Source organism: Zonotrichia albicollis, chromosome 15 (genome assembly GCF_047830755.1).
Source record: "Zonotrichia albicollis isolate bZonAlb1 chromosome 15, bZonAlb1.hap1, whole genome shotgun sequence".
In the NCBI taxonomy this organism is placed as follows: Eukaryota; Metazoa; Chordata; class Aves; order Passeriformes; family Passerellidae; genus Zonotrichia; species Zonotrichia albicollis.
In genome coordinates this window covers 3,251,680-3,271,828 of record NC_133833.1, presented here as the reverse complement: position 1 = coordinate 3,271,828, position 20,149 = coordinate 3,251,680, and the positions used below count along the sequence as shown (strand labels likewise).

The 20,149-nt window shown below is 68.6% G+C and overlaps 2 protein-coding genes across 9 annotated transcripts; one reads left to right on the top strand and one right to left on the bottom strand.

Annotated features, from left to right (window-relative positions):
- Nucleotides 1–2,173: 2,173 nt before the first annotated feature.
- DBN1 (drebrin 1) lies at nucleotides 2,174–14,516 on the top strand. 2 transcript variants are annotated; one of them, XM_074552285.1, is made up of 15 exons: nucleotides 2,174–2,389; nucleotides 6,464–6,519; nucleotides 6,620–6,732; nucleotides 6,915–6,989; nucleotides 7,066–7,212; nucleotides 7,371–7,448; nucleotides 7,524–7,675; nucleotides 8,099–8,162; nucleotides 8,277–8,336; nucleotides 8,495–8,609; nucleotides 9,785–9,922; nucleotides 11,007–11,129; nucleotides 12,349–12,938; nucleotides 13,023–13,125; nucleotides 13,208–14,516. In XM_074552285.1, exons 1-15 carry the CDS (start codon nucleotides 2,304–2,306, stop codon nucleotides 13,276–13,278), a joined length of 1,971 nt encoding a protein of 656 aa, XP_074408386.1. In that variant the 5' UTR covers nucleotides 2,174–2,303; the 3' UTR covers nucleotides 13,279–14,516. The 2 variants fall into 2 exon arrangements, with proteins under 2 accessions (XP_074408386.1, XP_074408387.1); XM_074552286.1 differs by lacking the exon at nucleotides 9,785–9,922.
- PRR7 (proline rich 7, synaptic) lies at nucleotides 14,071–18,895 on the bottom strand. 7 transcript variants are annotated; one of them, XM_074552296.1, is made up of 3 exons: nucleotides 18,536–18,893; nucleotides 14,834–15,482; nucleotides 14,071–14,731 (listed from the first exon to the last, which is right to left on the bottom strand). In XM_074552296.1, the coding sequence occupies exons 2-3, from the start codon at nucleotides 15,135–15,137 to the stop codon at nucleotides 14,316–14,318; spliced, it is 720 nt and encodes a 239-aa protein (XP_074408397.1). In that variant the 5' UTR covers nucleotides 15,138–15,482; nucleotides 18,536–18,893; the 3' UTR covers nucleotides 14,071–14,315. The 7 variants fall into 7 exon arrangements, with proteins under 7 accessions (XP_074408397.1, XP_074408398.1, XP_074408393.1 ...); XM_074552297.1 differs by having other exon boundaries at nucleotides 14,071–14,704; nucleotides 18,536–18,891; XM_074552292.1 differs by lacking the exon at nucleotides 18,536–18,893 and adding an exon at nucleotides 17,198–17,658 and having other exon boundaries at nucleotides 14,834–15,042.
- Nucleotides 18,896–20,149: the final 1,254 nt, after the last annotated feature.

The following is a 20,149-nucleotide window of genomic DNA, read 5'->3' as shown; positions in this document are numbered from 1 at the left end:
CGGGGGTGAGGCCACAGCAGCACCTCCAGCTGGAACGGGCCGGAGGGCAGCGGCTGTGGGGAAGTGGCTGTTCTCCTCCCTCTCCACTCTGACAGCTGGAACGGTCATTAATAATTGCAGCTCTTGCCATGATGAGCAATTGTAAGGAAAATTGTCTTGCTCATCTACTGGAAGGTTCTGCCGGGGGCAGGAGCTGGCTGTGGGGAGCCAAATGACTCCTGGCATCACCCAGATCTGGGCTGCGGTGCCATGTCTTCTCACTGCCAGTTCCAGGAGTGCAAAAGCACATCAAAGATGGGGTGAGGAAAGTCGAGGGATAAAGACAGGCTGGGGCTGGGCCAGGCGCTCAGGCTGGGGCACAGGAGGGCAGTGGGCTGGTCACGCTGAGAAGCAGCAGGACACAGGTGCAGCAAGGGACAGAAACAGCTGGTGCCTGCCTGGCAGGGCTGGCAGGAGCAGGGCTGAGTGCCCCGTGTGAGTCCCAGCTGGGCAGCCAAGGTCAGAGGAAGCACAGGGGAAGGTGAGGTGGCTGTGGCTCCATGTGGGCAGCCCCTGAACCAACCCTCGCTTGGCTGGACAGCAATCTGTGAGTGGAGGGTGGGAAAGGGGCAGGCAGTGGTGCGGGACGGAGCCTGCTCTGGGAACAGGTTCTGCCAGATCAGCCCCGGGGTGTCCAGCAGGGCCAGGGTGCTGCAGCCAACCTGCCTCTGCCCTGGGAGAGCCAAACATCCCCCTGTGCCGCTGCAAGGGCTGTGCTCTTGGCTCTGCTTGGCTCCCTGTTGCCTCTGGGCCATCCTGACAATGGCTCTACCACCCAAGGTGCCTCTGAGCCTTGCCAAGGGCATCTCTTGCCCACCAGCTCTGCGCACCATGTGAGGAGCTTGTGCTCAGGCAGCGGAAGGAGGGTCTCGGGTGGGCTGCGGAGGTGGAGCCTGGGGAGGGGCTGCAGCCTCGCTGCTCCGAGAACAAAGCCTGGCGGCGGTAGGCTCGGAGCTCCCACCACATCCCCGAGCAGGGTCCCACCACATCCACCCCCAAAGCCATCTGAGCCGCTTGTGGGGCGCCTGCCGCGGCCCCAGCCCCCGCGCTGGCCCCGGCAGCTGCTCCACAGCTGCTCCCAAACTCTCAGAGCCTCTTAGGGCGGCTCCGGCTCCGGCCTCGCTCGGAAATGCTGGTGTAAGGAGGGCGTGGGGGGAGCGGGCGGCACCGCCAGGGCCCGCGGCCCCCTGTCCCGTGTCCCTCTGGGGTGATCCAGGGGCCTGAAGGGCTTGTCTTGGGACGGGCCACTCCACCAACATCCATCCCCATCCTGCAGGAATCAGGCCCGGAGCGCTCTCCATTGCTGCTCTGGCACAGAGACCCCTCCAGCGCGCTGCTGGTCCGGCCTGGGGACAGTGCTGGGGACAGGGAATCGCTGCAGGACCCGGCTGGGAGCCCCTGCAGAGCCCTGCGCGGGTCAGTGCAAAACCAGCTGTGGGTTCACACTGAGGCAAAACCTCCTGGAAAAGGTGCTCTGAAAAGACCGGGGGGCTTGGGAGTGGTGGGGATAGAGGAGCAGATGGGCAGCAAAGAGGCCCCAAAGAGGCTCTGTCCACTGACGCCTTGTGCAAGCAGCGAGGGCATGGCTGGGTGTGTAGGGCAAAACCTGAAGTGCCGTGTCCTTGGAGAGGAAACCTTGGACGCGGGGGCTCGGTGGGGCAGCGGAGGGCGCAGAAGCCAGGTGTGCCACGTCCTCTGGGTGCAGAGGACATGGGAGAGGGGAGAATATGGGAATGGAGAGGACCACCCAGCAGGAGAGGTCTCCAGAGTGCAAGTTCCCAGGAGGGGCAGCACAGGATGCGGGGTCCCCAGGGCGGAGGAGAGCCCGGGATGCGAAATCCCCCGGCGTGCAGGTTCCCGGGAGGAGCCGAGCCGGGGTTCGGTGTCCCTGGGGCGGGGGCTGGCCCGGGGCGCTGTGCTGCGGGGGCAGAGCGGAGCCCGGGCTGCGGGATCCCGGGGGCGAGCCGTGCGCGGGGGCGGCCGGGCGGGGGTGATGCTGCCCGCACCCCCGGGGTCCCGGCCCGGCCCGGGCGGCGCGGCCGGCGGGATGCCCTGGGGGCGCCCCGGGGGCGCGGCGGGGGCGGGGGCCGGGCGGGGGGGCGGAGGGGAGGGGAGGGGGGCCGCCGTTCGCGGCGCTAGGACCGGGCGCGGCGGCGGGCGGAGCCTCCCCGCCGCTCGCCCCTCCGCCCGGCCGCTGCGGCAGTGTCTCGGAGGCGGGCAGGCGGCCGGTCCCTCCGGTCCCCCGGCAGCATCCCGGCCCCGCCATGGCTGGCGTCGGCTTCGCGGCGCACCGCCTGGAGCTGCTCGCCTCCTACCAGGACGTGATCGGCGAGGACAGCCCCACCGACTGGTGAGCGCGCCCGCCGCCGCCGCCGCCCCTTTGTCCCCGCCGCCGCCGCCGCCCTTTGTGCACGGAGCCGCCCGGTAACACCGGCCGCGCCCCGAGCTGCGCCCCCCGCCGTCCCCGGGAGCCCCGGCACACAAAGGCGGGCGCGGCGGCGGGGGGTGTGCCCGGCTCGCCGCCCCCGGTGCCCGCACCTGCCCGCCGCACCGGGCCGGGGCGCGGTCCCCGCTTTGTCTGCGCCGGGCCGGCACGTGCGAGCGCCGGGACTCCCGGCACGGCCCGGTCCGACCCCAGCCGGGCAGCGAGAGCGGGGAGCGGGGGAATTCGCGCGCGGCGGGGAGGGCCCCGTGGGGCTCCCCGTTGCTGGGCCCGGCACCGGTTCCTCGCCATTGTCTGGAGCAGGAGCCGCGGGCAGGGGCGTCCGGGGAACGGGGGATGGGGAGGGGATCGGGGCCCCGCAGCACGGCCCCGCTCCCGGCCGGTGCTGCTCCCGACCGGCTCCGCCGGTACCCCGGCAGCGGGCGGTCCCGCTGCCCGGTGGAGCGAGGCCTGAAGCCGCGGGGGCACCGAGCATCTCCCGCCGCTCCCGCTACCCTCCGATTCCCCCGAGCTCCGGGGCTGCCACATCCCGAGGGGTCGTGGTGTCGGCCCGGGATTGCCAGGCCGGGACGGGGTTGCTGTTGAGCCGGGGAGGGAGGCGGGGCTCCCCGCTGGGACCCCCGGCTTCTCGCGCTGCCCGCGCCCCGCTGCGGGGCACCCGGTGTCGAGGCCGGCCGGATCCGGGCCCGCTGCAGGGAGCATCACTCGCTGCCAGCCCAGCCGCCTCTCCCAGCCCAGCCGGGTGCCGGAGGCTGGCGGGGACCATCTGCCCCGCCATCCCCTCCCTGCCCTCCAGGGCGCCTCTGTGCTGGGTGGGAACGCTGCCGGCGCGCCGGGGCGCATCGCGCTGGGCTCAGCCGGGGCGCTGGGCAGTGCCGGGTGCATGCTGTGCATGATGCTTTTGGTGGGGGGCGGACGGAGGGGAGCTCTGTGCGCCCACCACCCAGCCAGGGCCATCCGCCGCCCCTCCGGGATACACCCACCACCCATCCGGGGACTCCCACCTCCCAGCTGGGCTGCACCCACAGCCCAGCCCGTCACGCGTCTATCTCTAACCAGGTCCCTGCTCTCGGGACAGGGCTGTGTGGGCCTGGGCAGGTGCAGGTCCCCGCCAGTCCCTGGGGTCTCCAGAGGGCCCCACAGTCCCGCTGTCAGCCCAGGGGCGCTGTGGGCAGGCGCCGTGTGCGCTGCCGGCCAGGCGGCAGCTGTCAGCCCCGGGTACATCTCGCTTCCCGGCATCCGCTGCAAAGGAGCCGTCCCTGCCAAAGCTGCTGAGAGCAGCAGAATCGGTTCCCGGGAAGGCGAGTGCCGGTGGCGGCTCCCCCACACACACCTCCAACGCTGATCCCGGCCGGGCAGCGATCCCCTGCCAATCCCACCCGTGGGGCTGATTTTGCTCCATCGTCCCCAGCTGCTCCATCGTGCCCAGCCGGTGCTCCATTGTCACCCGAGCGCCTGGCACTCAGTGCCTGCGGGAGCAGCATCCCCGCTGCGGGGTGCGGGATAAGGGGTGATGCTGCTGGGGCTGCAAGGTGATGGGGACAGTGCCATGGGGAGGAGGGCCCGGCCTGGCCGACCCAGAGAGGACAATGTGCCAGAGCCTGGCCCTGGGCCGGAACCGGGGAATGCCGCGCTCATGTCCGGACGGGATCCCTCTGTTTAGTCAGGGATTTCCCCTGCTCCAGCCCGGTCCTGGAGGGTCCGAGCATCCCCTCCCCCTGCCCGGCCCCGCGAAGGCTGCTGGGGCCCATTACTCGATCGGAAAGGAATTTGGTGCTGCTTTCTGAGCACGCCGACTCCCTGGAGCTCCCAGCCACATTGGAAACACATGTGCCGGGGCTGGGGCGGGAGGCTGGGGCGATGTGACCCCTCCCTGGCCTGGCACGGGGGGTGGGCTGCCGCGGGAGCCCCGCTCTGGCACCCGGGGATGCTGCTCCGCCTGCTCCGGTGAGCAGCGGGGCCATGCCAGGGCACTGGGCTGAGCTCTCTGTGGTTGGGGTGATGAGGGATCCTCAGTGGAGCCCCCCGGCTGCAGGGAGCCCCCCCCGGCCTGCACGGGGCATCTCCACCCACGGGTGACCCACATACCTGGAGCCCGGGGGTGGGAAAGGGCTGAATGGGTTGGGTGGAGGGATTAAAGCCCATGGAAGTGAGGTAAGCAGTGCGTGATGCTGACAGCACCCGCTGTGACACAGCTGGACCCCACTGCCGGGGGTTGTGGTGCTGCTGTTGGGCTCTGGGTCCCTGGGGGCACCCCTGGGGACGCTGCTGGCCCCAGCACGGCTTCCCTGTCTCCTGGAATGGAAACCTCCATCCTGGCATGGAGTCAGGCTGTGCTGCTGAGCTGTGTCCACAGCAAGCCTCATCTGCCCTGGGAGCAGCTGGCAGCAGCCTTGTGGCCAGCTACCACTGGGCATGGCCGTGTTCTGGGGAGGAAAAGCAGGCAGTGGGTGCCCCCAGCACCCACAGGGCTCCCCAGGCACTGGTGCTGTGGCTCTGCCCTACTTCTTTTCTCCTGCCTGCTGCCAGCTACATCCCACCCTTCCAGCTCCCAGCTCGCTGCCCTGGGTCCCCCAAACTGTTGCCGTCCTCCCCCATTCTGGGGGGCTCAGGGGCTGCATTTGCCACCCTTCCCTGTCACAGCCGTCTCAGACAGCACTTTGCAGCTGTTCCAGGCCTGGAAGCTGGCGCCGGCTGGGGCGGCCGATTAGCGGGATCGGGATGTGCGGATTAAAGTCAATCTTGTTGGTGCAATTATCTGCGGCTCCCTGCCAGGGGCTCGGGGAGGCAGAGGGGAGGCCCTCTCTCTCTTAGGCACCTGCCTGCCTTCCCTTTGCTTTTTAGCTCCAGCCAGGCCCTGTTATAGGGGGGCGGCTCTGCCCGCAGGGACCCTCAATTCCCGTTCCCCAGGCTGTGGATTGAAGCTGCAGGCTGGAGCGAGGAGGGCTTTGCTCGGCTCAGCGGGGATTTGGGGCTCTGGGAAGCGCCGTGCGGGCAGCAGCAGCCGAGAGCTGCTGGGCAGAGCCGCCCACCCGCGGCGAGCGGGGCCGTGGGGATCCAGCACGGGCGGCCCCGGCGCTCCGGGCGCAGCGCGTGACGGTGGCGGGCAGGGTTGGGCGCCTGCCAGGCCCCGCAGGTCCCCGCTGCCTGCCTGCCTCCCCCGCTCCCCTCCACTAATCACCTCGTCATCGGGGCGAGCTGCATCCCAGCTGGGATGGGGGGGTTGCCATGGTGACGGAGGATGCTGGTTGCCTAGCGACATCCATCCCCTCGCCCACCCGCCCTGGACCAATTTGGCATGCGTGGTCCCCCCTCCGTGGCTGGCTGTGTGCCTCTGGGGAGGTGCTGGCTGCTGGGGGTCCCCACGGAGCCCCCAGAGGGGCTGGCCAGGGCACGGTGGGAGCGACAGGGGGTTTCCCATCAGCTGGGAATGGTTTCCAAGGAACAGTCTCCATGACGGCCCCATCACACTCTGGCGGCTCATTGATTTGCTGCTGCTGGTGCTCCGGCGTCCTCCCCCAGCCTGGTGCCTGCTGGGCTGGTGGCTCACGCAGCCGGGCACGTGAGTGGGCCCGGGTCCTTACTGGGGCACAGGGTTGTCCCCAAACCTGGTCAGTAGCTGGAAGGGTCGTGAGGGGACAGGGATGGGTGAGCAAGTTGCTGTGGGACTGTGTTGGCTTGCAGCACAGCAGTCGGTGTGTCCCTGTGCCCAAGTGACTATTCTGTCCACAAATCTGAGACCCTTCCCCACAGCTGCCACCCAGGGCTGGGGAATAGGCCCTGCCCCACATCCTGTCTGCCTTGCCTGGCAGTCTGGCTCTTGGTGCTGATGATCGACAAGGGTTGCTGTGGCTGTATGTTAGTTTTGGGACAAGCAGCCAGACCCCAGGACATGCCCTGACCTCAGTGTAAGCAGGATGGGGAGGTTGGGGGTTGCCCCACACTCCTCCTGGCTTTGGCTCACCCATGGTGTCTCCCCAGGGCCCTCTACACATACGAGGATGGCTCTGATGACCTGAAGCTGGCAGCATCAGGAGGTAAGGTCCTCTGTCCCCTCTGCCAGCTCACCTGTGCTGGTGTTTTCCCTGTCACCTGTTACTGGTGCTGGGTGCACGTGGGCTGATGGTGCTGTACCAGGTGGAGGTTTGCTGGAGCTTTCTGGCCACTTTGAGATCCAGAAGGTGATGTATGGCTTCTGCAGCGTCAAGGACCCGCAGGCCGTGCTCCCCAAATATGTCCTCGTCAACTGGGTGAGTCTGGGGGCCCTGCTGAGGGGGGCTGTGCTGTGCCCACAGGGACATGGCTGGGTGTGAGGGAGCTGGCAGTGCCCAGGGGCTGTGGGTGCCCCACAGTCCTGCTGCCCTGCTGAGGTCAGTGGGGTGGCGGTCACCCTGCTGCCCCTCTCAGCTCAGTCGCTCCCTGGCTGCCACAGGTGGGTGAGGACGTGCCGGACGCCCGCAAATGCGCCTGTGCCAGCCACGTAGCCAAGATCGCCGAGTTCTTCCAGGTGGGTGACGCTGGGGAGGGGGGAGATGTTGCCAGGGCACTGATGCTGACCCCTGATGGCTGCTTGCACTCCCCAGGGTGTCGATGTCATCGTCAATGCCAGCAGCGTGGAGGACATTGACCCTGGGGCCATCGGGCAGCGCCTCTCCAATGGGCTGGCCCGCGTCTCCAGCCCGGTGCTGCACCGCCTGCGGCTGCGCGAGGATGAGAACGCCGAGCCTGTGGTAACGTCCCCGCGGCAGCGCTGGGAATGCTGCTGGGGCTGGAGTGTCCCTCCTGCCCAGGGCTCCTGTGTGCCACAGCCCCTCACCCCCTGTGCCCCTTACTGTTATCCCCATCGCTGATCCCAGCCCCTCCATCCCCTCGCCTCTCCTCCATCCAGGGCACCACTTACCAGAAAACCGACGCCACGGTGGAGATGAAGCGGCTCAACCGGGAGCAGTTCTGGGAGCAGGCAAAGGTGGGTACGGAGGGACACCCCAGTGAGAAGGGTGAGCTGCTGATGGGCAGCCCCCTCATTGATCCCCCACACCAGAAAGAGGAGGAATTGCGTAAGGAGGAAGAGAGGAAAAAGGCCCTGGATGCCCGGCTGCGGTTCGAGCAGGAGCGGATGGAGCAGGAGCGGCTGGAGCAGGAGGAGCGGGAACGGCGCTACCGGGAGCGCGAGGAGCAGATTGAGGAGCACAGGCACGGCTGGGGGCGGGCGGGATGTGGGTACGGGGTGGATGAATGGCTGGGGTCAGGTGGGATGTGGGCACAGGATGGATGCACACCTGGGATCAGGTGGGATGTGGGTATGGCATGGCTGGGGTTGGGTGGGATGTGGGTATGGGGTGGCTGCACACCTGGGATCGTGTGGGATGTGGTACGGGATGGATGCACATCTGGGGTCAGGTGGGATGTGGTACGGGATGGCTGCATGGCTGGGGTTGGGTGGGATGTGGGTATGGGGTGGATACACACCTGGGATCAGGTGGGATGTGGGCACAGGATGGCTGCCAATGTGCTGTGAGTGGCTGGGTGGGCACATGGGTGTCCCTCACAGGCTGGGGCTGGGGCAGGGGCTGGCAGGAGCCGATGCTCAGCGCCTCTCCCATTTCCCCCTTGCAGGAGGAAGCAGCAGAGCTTGGAGGCGGAGGAGGCCCGGCAGCGCCTGAAGGAGCAGTCCATCTTTGTGAGTGCCACTGGTGCCAGGATCAGGGGCAGGGCTGCCACTGGCATTACCCCAGGGAAGGGCTTTCCCCAGCTGGGTGCCTGGGCTGGGAGGTGATGCTGCGTCTCTTCCCAGGGGGACCAGCAAGACGAGGACGACAGGCAGCAGTTTCGGAAATCGGAGTCAGAGGTGGAGGTGAGCGTGGTGATGGCCATGCCCGGTGCTGTCCTCCCTCCCCGTCCAGCAGTGCCCACAGCTAGATGGGAATGAATGAAGCTGTGGGATGCATGGAGGGTGGTCCCACAGCCCCACAGCCCTGGGGCAGTGGGGCTCAGCCTCCCCTGTCCCCACAGGAGGCTGCTGCCATCATCGCCCAGCGGCCTGACAACCCCCGGGAGTTCTTCAAGCAGCAGGAGCGGGTGGCATCGGGCAGCAGTGATGCTGTGTCACCAGGCAGCCACAGGACAGGTGAGGGGCTCTGGGGGGCTGTGGGCGCAGGGGTGGGCACCAGGACACCAGGGCACAGGTGAGTGCACTGCCACAGCTCAAAGGAATGCAGTGGGATATGGAAAGACCAGGGATGCAATGTGGGGAGGGGATGTACCCTCTGCCATCACTGGCACCGTGGTTCTGGTGCCAAGGGTACGAGGATGGCAGGGGACATCCTGCTCTGCTGTGCCACCATCACTGCCACCATCACCGCCACTGCCACTGCACCTCACGTGGCCCCTGCAGCTGGGGCAGCTTGTCAGGGGCTGGATGTCAGGTTTGTCTTCAGCAAAACAGGGCTCACCCTGCTCCCTGCTGGGTGTTGTCCACTCACCTGTCACAGCACTGTGCTCACTGCCAAGCTGGAAACGTGGTTGGTGCGTATGGGTGGGCAACTGGAGGTCTGGGGATGGCTTGGGAATACATCCCATGGTGACAGCCAAAAGGGGCAGGAGAGAGTGAGGCACATGTGGGGAACTCAGCGTGCTGGCTGCTGGCAAGGAGAGCCCCATGGAGCAGCTGGGCTGCCCCACAGTGTGGGATCCAGTGCTGGGATCCAGTGCTCCTTTTGTGAATCCAGGGAAGGACTGTGTCCTGGGGGTGCCTCCAGCCATGGGGCCGTGCTGTGCTGGGGGGCTGTGCCGTGAGCTGTGCTGGGAGGGAGCCTGTGCCGTGTGTTCTTGTGTGCTGTGCCATGGGTTGTGCCATGGGCTGTGCCGTGGGGATGTGCTGTGGGTTGTGCCATGGTGCTGTGCCATGGTGCTGTGCCTCAGGGCAGTGCTGTGGGGCTGTGCCATGGGGATGTGCTGTGGGTCGTGCTGTGGTCTGTGTGTTCTGGCCGTGCCGTGGTTGTGCACAGGTTCACGCTGTGGGGCTGTGCTGTGGCTGAGCAGATAGTTGGTCCCATAGCCGTGTCCTGGCCTCTCTCCCCACCTGGCCAGGCAGTGCTGCCTCACGTCCTTCTGTCCTGCTGCCTTTCCATCCTCTTGTCCTGCCATTCTCCCACCATGCTGCCTTCCACCCTGCTGTGCTCCCATCCCGGTGCCCTGGTGCTCCAGCCCCGCCATGACCGCGCTGAGCAGGGACTGACCCATCTCTCTGCTCTCTCTCTCTCTCTTTCTCCGTCCGTCTGTCTGTCTGTCTCTCTCTCACAGGTCGTCTGCACTGTCCTTTCATAAAGACAGCTGACAGTGGGCCACCATCTTCCTCCTCCTCCTCCTCCTCCCCCCCACGGACCCCCTTCCCCTATATCTCCTGCCACCGCACTCCAAATCTCTCCTCTTTCTTCCCATGTAGGTAGCTGGGAGCTCCCAGGCGCAGCTCCGGGGGTCGAGCCGGGGGCCCCACAGCCCACGCACCCCACGGCACACCGGAGCGGCAGCGGAGGCAGCACGGGCACCCCAGGGGAACGGGCACCCCAGGGGAACGGGCACCCCGAGGGGAATGGGCACCCGAGGGGACCCTGCCCCTGCTGGGACTGACCCCATGCTGGTCCCTGTGCCTCTGGGAGGGGGGACATAGGGCAGGCTGTGCCCATGGGGCAGATGGGGACAGGGTAGAGCTGTGCCTGGGGAGGTGATGGTCCACACTGGGATGGGAGACACTGTGCCCATGGGGTAGAGTGGGCACAGGGCAGCTCTGCCCATGAGGTAGCAGTGGATAGGACAGCTGTGCCCTGGATCATGCAGTGCCAATGGGGCAGGGTCAGGCAGCGTGCAAAATGCTGTGCCAGAATCGCGTGCTGATGGGGCAGAAGGGAGAGGGACACCTCTGCTGCCCTGCACCATGCAGGTCTGTGCCCGTGGGGCAGCATTAGGCAGTGTGGAAAAGGCAGTGTCCAGGATCATGTGAGGCTGTGCCAGTGGGGCAGAAGGGCATGGAACAGCTGTGCCTGCAAAACTGTCCACAAAACAGAGTGGAATGGAAAAGGCTGAGCCCTGAAATGTGTGGGGCTGTGCCAATGGGTCAGAAGGGGCCAGGCGGTTGCAGGGCTGTGCCCCCACAGGCACAGCTGACAGGGCACAGAGCTGTGCCCACGAAGGCTGTGCCAGGGCGCAGCTGAGTGACATGTGGGCAGAGCCAGTGTGCAGCACGGCAGGTGTGGGGCTGCCTGTCCCCTTGCCCAGCAGATGGGGGGGCTGAAACTCATGGGGGTGGTGGGGACACCTGTAGGGGACACGGTGCTTGCTGCTCCCATGGGAGCCTCCACCCCACCACGCAGAGGGGACGAGGTGGTGGCAGGTACACAGCGATGTGCACAGTGACGTGCTCTCTGCAGCGCACAGCTGGGTCGGTGTGGGGCAGGAGCAGCGCTGGGGCTCTGGTTCCCCCTCAGTGCGGGCAGACCCCCACGCCAGCCCATCTCCTTGTCTGCAGGCAGCCAGTCGGACGCCTTCCGCAAGGCCTCGGCCGCGGGCTGCAGCCCCTGCGAGCCCAGCCCGGCCGCCTCGCCCTCGGGGCCCCGCGCACCCGCGGAACCGACGCCGGCAACGCCCAAAGGTGGGCGCAGGGCTGGCACTGCCCCCTGCCCGGGGCTGGCACTGCCCCCCTGCCCGGGCTGCCGGGAGCAGCCCCACTGCAGCCCCCCGGGCTCTGCTGCAGCCCCACCAGCCGCGCTTGCATGGCTTGGTGCATCCCTGGCTCGGTGCATCCATGGCTCGGTGCATCCATGGCTCGGTGCATCCATGGCTTGGTGCATCCCTGGCTCGGTGCATCCCTGGCTCGGTGCATCCATGGCTCGGTGCATCCCTGGCTCGGTGCATCCCTGGCTTGGTGCATCCCTGGCTCCATGCATCCATGGCTCGGTGCATCCATGGCTCGGTGCATCCCTGGCTTGGTGCATCCCTGGCTTGGTCCATCTATGGCTCGGTGCATCCATGGCTCAGTGTATCCATGCTGTCCCGCCCGCATCCCTCGGCACGTCCCGCCTGCCCCTGCCGTGTCCCACAGCACATCCCTGCTGCATCCCTTGGCTCTGCTGCAGCCACTCAGCTTGCATGGCTCGGTGCATCTGTGCTGCCCCATCTGCCTCCCTCGGCACGTCCCGCCTGCCTCTGCTGCGTCCCCAGCTCATCCCCGCCGTCCCTGCTGCATTCCCCAGTGCAGCCCCACCGTCATTGCTGTATCCCCACCGCCTCCAGTGCATTCTCTAACACCAGTGCATCTCTGCTGCACCCCACACCATGCATCCCCCACCCCCGGTGCATTTCCCTGCTCTGTACATGCCAGCCCTCCCTGCTGCACCCCCCAGTGCAGCCCTGCTGTCTCTCCAGGGCGATGCTGCCCAATCTGCGCCATCCTGCCCTACGCCCTTTCCAGGGCTGCTCAATCCCTCTGGATGTCCCCTCTGCCTACCCAGGAAACCCCAGCCAGCTCTGCTGCTGTCGCTGTGTGTCCCTGCTGCGTCCCCACTGGCCCTTTGGCATCCGCTGGTGCATCTCAGCTTTCCCTTCTGCATCTTCCCGTTCCCTCAAAGCCCTTTCTGTGTCCCTGCCACCGCCCAGGGGATCACCTTGTCCCTCCCCATGTCCCCTCACTCCCCAGTGCATGCCACAATCCCCTCCCTGCCCAGCCACCCCCACCCGTCCCTGCAGCATTTCCCATACTGTGCCCAGTCCAAAGGACTCCAAATCCTTCTGAGCTGCATCCCTGTCCCCGGGTGACCCCCAGCCCTGGACGAGGTTGTCTGTCCCCACTGACTCGTGTCCCCTCCTTGCAGAGTCCCCCAGCCCCAGCGCACAGGAGCCCGGGCCCGCCACGCCCGAGCAGCACTGGCCCTTCCCGGGGCCCGAGGACAAGGCCACCGAGCCCCCCGGGGACGAGCCCAGCCCCAGGCCAGTGTGGACAGAGGGGGGTGATGCCCTGGGGGACCTGGTGACCCTGGAGCCCACCGAGCCCTCCCTGCCACCCGTGGCTGACGAGCCCCAAACTGGGGAAGCCCCCGAAGCCCCCAACCCCGAGAGCCTCATCGACCTGTGGCAGAGCGACAGCGACGGGGTGGCTCCCCCAGCTGCCTGGCCCCTGCCTGCTGCCCCCGTCCCCGAGACACCCCCGGCCATGCTGCCCGAGGAGGGGGCCCTGCTGAGCCTGGACGAGTTGCCCGAGCCCCCTGCCACCTTCTGCGACGCGGAGCAGGAGGAGGAGGATGAGGAAGAGGCAGCTGGCGAGGGGGACCCCCAGTCCCAGGATCTGGGCTGCCAGCACACGCCCCAGGAAGACACCCAAGAGGACACCCCGGGCCGAGAGACGCCCCCCATCACCAATGGGGAGATGGCCCCCAAGGATGGGACCCCGGGCCGTGGGGAGCAGGTGAGCATCACTTATGGGGAGAGCTCAGTGGGTGATGGGGGGCTTGGGGGGGTCCTGACAACCTGCCCCCCCCCACACCCCCAGGCCAGCGAGGGCTACTTCAGCCAGTCCCAGGAGGAGGAGGTGCCCCCCACCGAGGAGCTGTCGGCCAAAGCCCCCCAGCCCGTCTTCTACAACAAGCCCCCAGGTGAGTGAGGGCAGTGAGGAGGGGGCGCCTGTCCCTCTCTGGGGCACCCCGAGCCGTGCTGACCCCTCTCGCTGTCCTGCAGAGATCGACATCACGTGCTGGGACGCGGACCCTCTGCCCGAGGAGGAGGAGAGCTTTGGGGGGGCCCTGTAAGGCGGGGCCCCGCTGCCGGCACGGGCAGCCCGGCCCGGCGGGGCACGGGGGGGCTGCAGCCGGGGGCCGGGCCCCCCTCACCCCTCGGGGCCCCGCAGGATGAGGCCTCCAGGTGGCGGCCGCCCCGCTGCAGCCCCGCCCCGGGGCGCCTTTTACAGCCCCCCCTTGTCCTCCTCTCTTTTTTAAGTTGTCGGTAGGAGCCGTGTCAGCCCCCCAGCCCTCCCTTAGCAGCCCCTCCCCGATACCCCCCCAGCGCCCCTTTTGGGGGGGACGACACACGCTCGCATCCCCTGCCCGGCTGTGGGACAGGGTCCTCGTTCTCTTCGTGCCCCCCCCCCCGGGAGCCCCCCCAGTACTTTGCACGAGTTCAAGGAAAAAAAAAAAAAAGAAATAATAATAATAATAATAATAAATGAATATGGCAATAAAGTGACCCGAGCGAGGCAAGGCTGCGGCCAGCGGCGTCCCCCCCCACCCCAAACCCCGGCAGGGAGCTGATGTGGGGGCTTTTACCCCTTCCCCACTCCTTCTTTGCTGGGAGCCCCGTCCTCCCCTGCTTGGCCCCTGCTTGGCCCCTCTCCCCCCATTCCCCCCGGAAACTTTTTGGAAAGCACAAGTTCTGTACCGGCGGTGTGCTCATGTCTGTTAATAAATAAAGCGTCTCCCACGGGGGCTGCAGCCTGCTGGGGCGGCACGGAGGGCTGGGAATGGGGCTGGGGCTGGGGGGCGGGGGGGCTACGGCTGCCTTGGGGAGGGGGCGGTCCCACCATGCCAGCCCGCCAGGAGGCAAACCCGAGCCACAAACTTTTATTCTCAAACTGTAACAAACAAAAAATTTAAGAAACAAGAGCAGAGTCCGGGTCCCCAGCGCCCCCGGCCATGGGGAGGCCGGCGGGGGCCAGACGGGGAACCAGCCCCTTCCGCGCCGGCGGCGATGGCCCGCGCCGGGGCGGGTGTCCCTGGGGTGACACGAGCAACCGAGACCCCCCCCGCCCCCCAGGCGCACGGCAAGGTCCGGGCATCCCCCGCGGCCGCCGTTAGACAGCGGTAGTCCTGCCGAAGAGGGGCATGGAGACCGGCAGGTGCCAGGGTCCCGTCTCGTAGGTGTCCCTGCTGCTGAGCTCCGAGTCCGTCCAGCTGGGAAACATGCGTGGGGAGCACTCCTGCTGCAGGTAGAGGTCCGGGCAGGCAGGGCCGGGGCTGGCCGAGCGGGGCAGGTGCAGCGCTGACCCGTAGCCGGCGTCCAGGAAAAGGGGTTTGTAGCTGGGAGGCTGCTCCTGCTTCTCCAGCCGCTCATGGCTCAGGAAAGGGGCGTTGATTTTGCGGTAGAGCCCCCGCGTGTCCATCAGCACCTCGCTGTATGGCGGGGGGGGCTCCGCCATCAGCAGCGCCTCCTCATAGCACGGCGGCTTTGACAGGTCTGACTCTGCAAGGCAAAGCCCCCCCCGGACCCCTGCTGCCGTCAGCGCTGCGCCCCGGCTCTCGCGTCGTATCCCCCCCAACACCGGGGGAGGCCCGTGCTCCGGGGATGCGAGAGCCCCTCCCTGCTCCTTACCGTGCCGGCAGCTCCAGGGCCGGGGGGGCGGGATGTGGTGGGGGTGGTGATGGTGATGGTGGGGCTCGAGGCGGAGGCGGTGGGGAATGGCGATGCCGGGGGGGCTGCCCCCGTAACCCTCGTAGTGCAGCGGCTCCATCTCCAGCGCGCGCAGGCTCTGCTCCCGCAGCCGCTCCTCCTGCTGCCGCTTCACCCGCCGCCGCAGGTAGCTGCAGAAGCAGCACAGCAGCACGATGAGGCCCCAGATGAGCCAGAAGCCCGCGAAGCAGGTGAGGAAGGTGTAGGTGCCCTGGGACATCACCATCTTGGCAGCCGGCCCCGGGGGGAAGGCCCCCGCCTCTCTCCCTGCCCTCGGGATGGGGGACGGGATGCTCAGGGCGGCGGCAGGGTCAGGGAGGACCCGATGCTGTCAGGGCCGCCGAGGGCATCTCCCCGGGCCGTGCCCGGCGCCGTCTCCTGTGGCCCGCGGGCGAGCCTGCCGTCAGGGGTCCGTCCTCGCCATGGAGCTGGGGGGGCCGGAGCGGGCGGGTCAGGCCTGGGTGCGCCGGGCGGGCGGCGGGGCGGGGGGCCGGCGGGGCGGGCGGCGGGGGGACGGGGCTGCCGGGGTCCCGCTGCCCATCGCTGGGGGGGGACCGCCGGGGTGGGGGCCCTGCAACGAGACAGACGCGAGCGTGAGCGACACGGAAACGTGGACGCCCTGTTCCCATGGTGACTCGCTCCACATGCGCCGCAGCGCCCGCAGCCAGGGGGAACCGTGCCTGGCACCCCGTGCACCCCCCGCCATCCATCACCCCCATGGATGCAAACCCCCAGAATCGCCCACGGCAGTGCTGGGCATCCTGGGGCGGGAGACGGATGCTGAGGTAGCACAGCATCATCTGAAGATCATGATCTGAAGATCACGGGTGAATTACTGCTTCAGGGGGGCCACCATGGATCCCCTTCTCCTGCCCACCCGGTGTACGATAGATTGCTGCTGAGCTCAGGCATCTCATCCCTGTGCTGGCACAAAGCGGGGTGTCCTGAGGAGCAGGAGGGACGAGCAGAGGTGCCGGGTGCCTGCGGCACGTGGCGCTGGCAGGAACACGTGCACCGAAGCCATCGCTGGCCTCGCAGCCACGGGGGATGGTGGCACCCCAACACAGCAATGCAGGGCCAGGCGTGGTGGCGATGGGAACCATCACCTTTGCCCTTTAGGCAGGGTGACGGCTTGCTCACATCCAGCCAAGCATCAAATGTCAAGGGTGTTGGCCAGGGGCAGGTCTCAGTGAGAGGCGAGCAGCACCCATGGGTGCTCGCAGGCAGGCACGTAAGCGCCCGTCAGGATTCTCATTATCGGGGTGTGGGAGAAAACGGGCTCGGCAGCAGGGAGGAGGGTGAGCCTGGAGCAGCCTCCAGGGCTGGGTGATCTCGATGACAGCACCGCTCCCTCGGAGCAGGGCGAAGGGGCGCGGGCAGCTCCATCCATCCATCAATCACCCTGCAGGGCCGCACTGCCGGCCAGGGATCACGGCAGGGCCACCGGGGCTGAGGGTGCCGGCGGGGCCGGAGGGCCGAGCCCGGCGGAAGGAAGAAACGATGGGGAAGGAAGGAGCCGGGGACCCTGACCGCGCTCCGGCGGGCAGCGGGGGCTGCTCCATCACGCAGACAAACGCGTGGGCTGAGGCAGCGCCGGGATGTGGGGCTGTGGGGAGGGGGTGCCCTGGCTGGGGCCAGCTCGACTCGGGCAGCGCTCGCCACACCGGCTGCAACAGGCTCCGCGCCGGCAGCCCGGGCATCCCCGGGGAGGAGAGGTACCGTGCGGGAAGGGCCGCAGGTCGAGCCCCGGGATGACGGCCGGGGGAACACCGGGAAGCGGTGCAGGGCGGGCTGGCGGCGCCGCGGACCGGGGGCGTTCGCAGCTGGGGCGTGCGGGGGGAGCGGGGCTGCCGAGGACGTGCGGGCTGGGGGAGGAGCGGAGCCGGGCTGGAGACACTCACGCCGGGCGGAGAGCGGAGCGGCCGCAGAGCCGGGCCCCGCCGGTAGCCCCGGGCCGCCCCGCTGCCCCCGGCCGCGGCCTGGGCCCCGCTGCCCGCGCCGCATCGCTGCCCGCTGGCTCCGCGGAGAGGGTGACACCCCGGCGGGGAACCTCCCCGCTCCCCGCGCCGGGCGCGGCACCCCTTCCTCATCCTCATCGTCCTCCTCCTCCCCCGGGGCGCGCGCCCGCCGGGGCCGGACCGGAGATGCGCGCCCCGGTACGCGCCGCGCGCCCCCGCCGCGGCCCCCGGTGGCGACGGCCCCGCGCGCCCCCGCCCCGGCCCCGCTGCCCCCGCACCGCGCAACAGGCGGAGGCGCCGCGCCCGCTCCCTCCGCGGCTCCCGTTACCGGCGGCGGCGGCGCACGTGGCTCAGGCGGCGGGCGGCGGCTCCATCGGGCGGCGGGGGAGGGGGCCCGGTGCGCGCCCGGTGCGCGGCGCCGCCGCCGCCTCCCGGCGCTGCCTTTGTCTCCGGTGAGCGCTCCCGCGCCGCCGCCGCGCGCCGCCCCGCCCGCCCGGGCTCCCGCCCCGCCGCTCCGCCCCGCCCTCGGCTCGGGGAGGGATCCGCGGGCTCCCCGCACCCCCCGCCCCGGGACCCGCCGCCGCTCGGGGGCCACCGGCTGGGCTCCGGTACTGCCGAGGGAATCCCCCGCTCCGGCCCCGGGGGAACGGCGGCGGGATGCCGGTGGCGAGAGGGCCGGGGCATCCCCGGGGGTGGCCGAGGGAGCCCCACCGGTGGGGGCCGGGGATTCCCGGGCAGCGGCTCCCGGTCAGGGCGGGGTGAGGGCCCTGCCATGCCCGCTGGGGTGGTGCCACGGGATCCCACGGTCGGTGGCCCTGCACCCGCCCTAGAGCTGCCCTGTGGGTGCTGCCACCCGTTTCCGCAGTGCCATCCCCAGCCTCCTCAGGGGGTGACAGCGGCGTGCTCCCGGGGTGACGGCCAGCACAGCAGGGCCACAGGCAGGGGACGGCAGCACGGCCGCTGGCAAGAGCTGAACAGCCCCTGCACAGCCCAGCTGGGCACTGCAGGGACACTCGGGGCTCTGCAGGGCAGCGGTGCCAGCCTGGCCCCAGAACAGCGAGGGACAGAAATGGCGCTGGGTGTCCTGGGGTCACCCCGCACCCTTGGGTGCCATATCCCCAGGCAGACCTCTCGCCAGCCTGGCCCGGGCATTTGTCCCTGAGCTAGGGCTCCCCCAGGCACTGCCATCGGGTGGTTGTCACAGCTCTTCTCTGCTGTAACTGCGGCCGGTGGTCGTGGCCCCCACGGGACATCGCTCTGGCTCCTTCGGGCTGCACCGAGCTCGGGGTCGAGTCCCGCCGTCCCTTCGCTGTGCCCTGGGGCCGTGCCAGGAGCGAGGCAGAGCGGTTTTTGGGGGAGATGTGCCAGCTGCGGGTGGGCCATGGGTGTGGGTGCCCCTGCAGGCCGTGACCCCGGCGCCGTTTCCTCCCGTGGGCAGGGTGGCAGGCGCCCGCTGCGGCGGCACACACGGCGCATTGTTCCGCCGAGGGCCGCCCGCAAGGATTTCCTCCATCCGGGCCAGGGGTGACCCGGGCACTCCGGGCGCTGGCAGCCCTCTCCCACCGCAGCTGGGCACGGCGGCTCCGGTGTCCGGCCCGGCCCGAGCGCCCCGCCCGCAGCAGGGCCGCAGCGTCCCCCGGCCCCCTCGGCTCTGGCCCCGACTCACCTTGCTGGAACTCAGCTCCTGCGATCCGACCTCACAGCGCGGCCACGGCAGCCGGGCTCTGCCGGCTCGGTGCTTGTGCGGGTGCCCCAGCAGCACCCAGGGCAGGCAGGGGGCTGCGGCCATGCGGGGGGGGCGGGGTGGTCCCTTCAGGCATGGGGACCGCAGGAACGGGGGGCACGGCGGGGCCCACGGGCATCCTCAGGGCAGGGCAGGGGCGGGCGAAGGGAGCCGGGCCTCCGGCCCCGCCAGCGCCGGGGGCCGGGAGCTGCCTTCCCCTTCCCCTTCTCCCCTCGGCAGCGGGGGGAGGCAGGCGGGGGAGCGCTCCCCGAGCCACATGGTGGGCTGGAGGAGGAGCCGTTGCCCAGGCAACAGCTGAGAGCATCCTTCACCCCTGAAAATGGTGAGCGGAGCTGCTGCCACAGCCCCACAGCGCAGGGCACTGCTCAGGACCCCACAGCTCTCCTGTGTCCACAGGGTCCAGATGCACCCACTCCAGCTCTGGACACACACCAGCATCCCCTCACCTGCGTGCTGCTACCCCCATCAAGGACAGGGATGGGGATGAGACACCCCCCAAATGCTGGAGCACCACTGGGCAGGTGGGAAAAGGCAGAGCCACTTCCCTGCCCTGCTCAGGGCTCGCCACGGCTCTGTTCACACCCCAGCTCTGCCCCAGAGCCACCCTGAACATGTGACAGGCACACAAACACGCTGGTGGCCACAGGACCTTGGTGCCAGGGTGCCATGACCCAGGCAGTGCCAGGAGGGCAGCACCAGCATCCTGCCTGGTGCGCTGGGAACAGCAATGCCCAAGCAGTCCCATCCCCCTGCCTGCCTTCCTTCCTTCCTTCCACGGCTGCAGCAAATGCCTGGATTTTACCCCAAGATGCCCCCTCCGAGTGTGAGAACTCCTCCTCGGCCCGCTCCCATGGCAACTGTTCCCTGGTTACCCAGCCTCACTTGCTATTCTCATCCCGGTGCAGCTGCGTGCGGCCCCCCCGCGATGCGCACGAGGCTGTCACCGCTGCCACCAGCCCTGGACCCCAAACCCACCCCGTGTTCCCCACCAGGCTGCCCCCTTTGGCTGCCGCACCCTTGGTGATGGTTGTGACCCTCACTCCGTGTCACCAGGCACGGTCTCCCCTTGGAGGGGCTGTTCCTTGGGCTAAGGAGCAGCACTGCGCTCCCATTCATGGTGGCCCCTCTGAAGCAGTAATTCAGCATGACCAGAGGGCAGCAGGACTCTGTGCTGGCCCCACAGCACACCTGGCACAGCCCAGGAGGGGCTGTGCTGGGGATGGACACGTCCCAGAGGGGACCACAGCATCCCAACAGCACAAGGCCTCATGCCTGTCGTGCCCTGACACTGATTCAAAATATGCAGCAAAGACACTGAGGGTCTTCTGTGCGACTCAGGGCTCAGCCAGCATCAGCCTTTTTGCCCTGGAGAGCAACTCCAGCCCTTCCCTGCAGGACAGGAACCAGCAGAGCCCATGGCAGCCCAGGAACAAGGTCCCCATTCCCCTTCTTACAGCCACCAACCCTGTATAGCCCAGAGCAGCCTCCCCATGACATGAGAGCAATACAAGGCACAGCAGATCTTTACACATAACA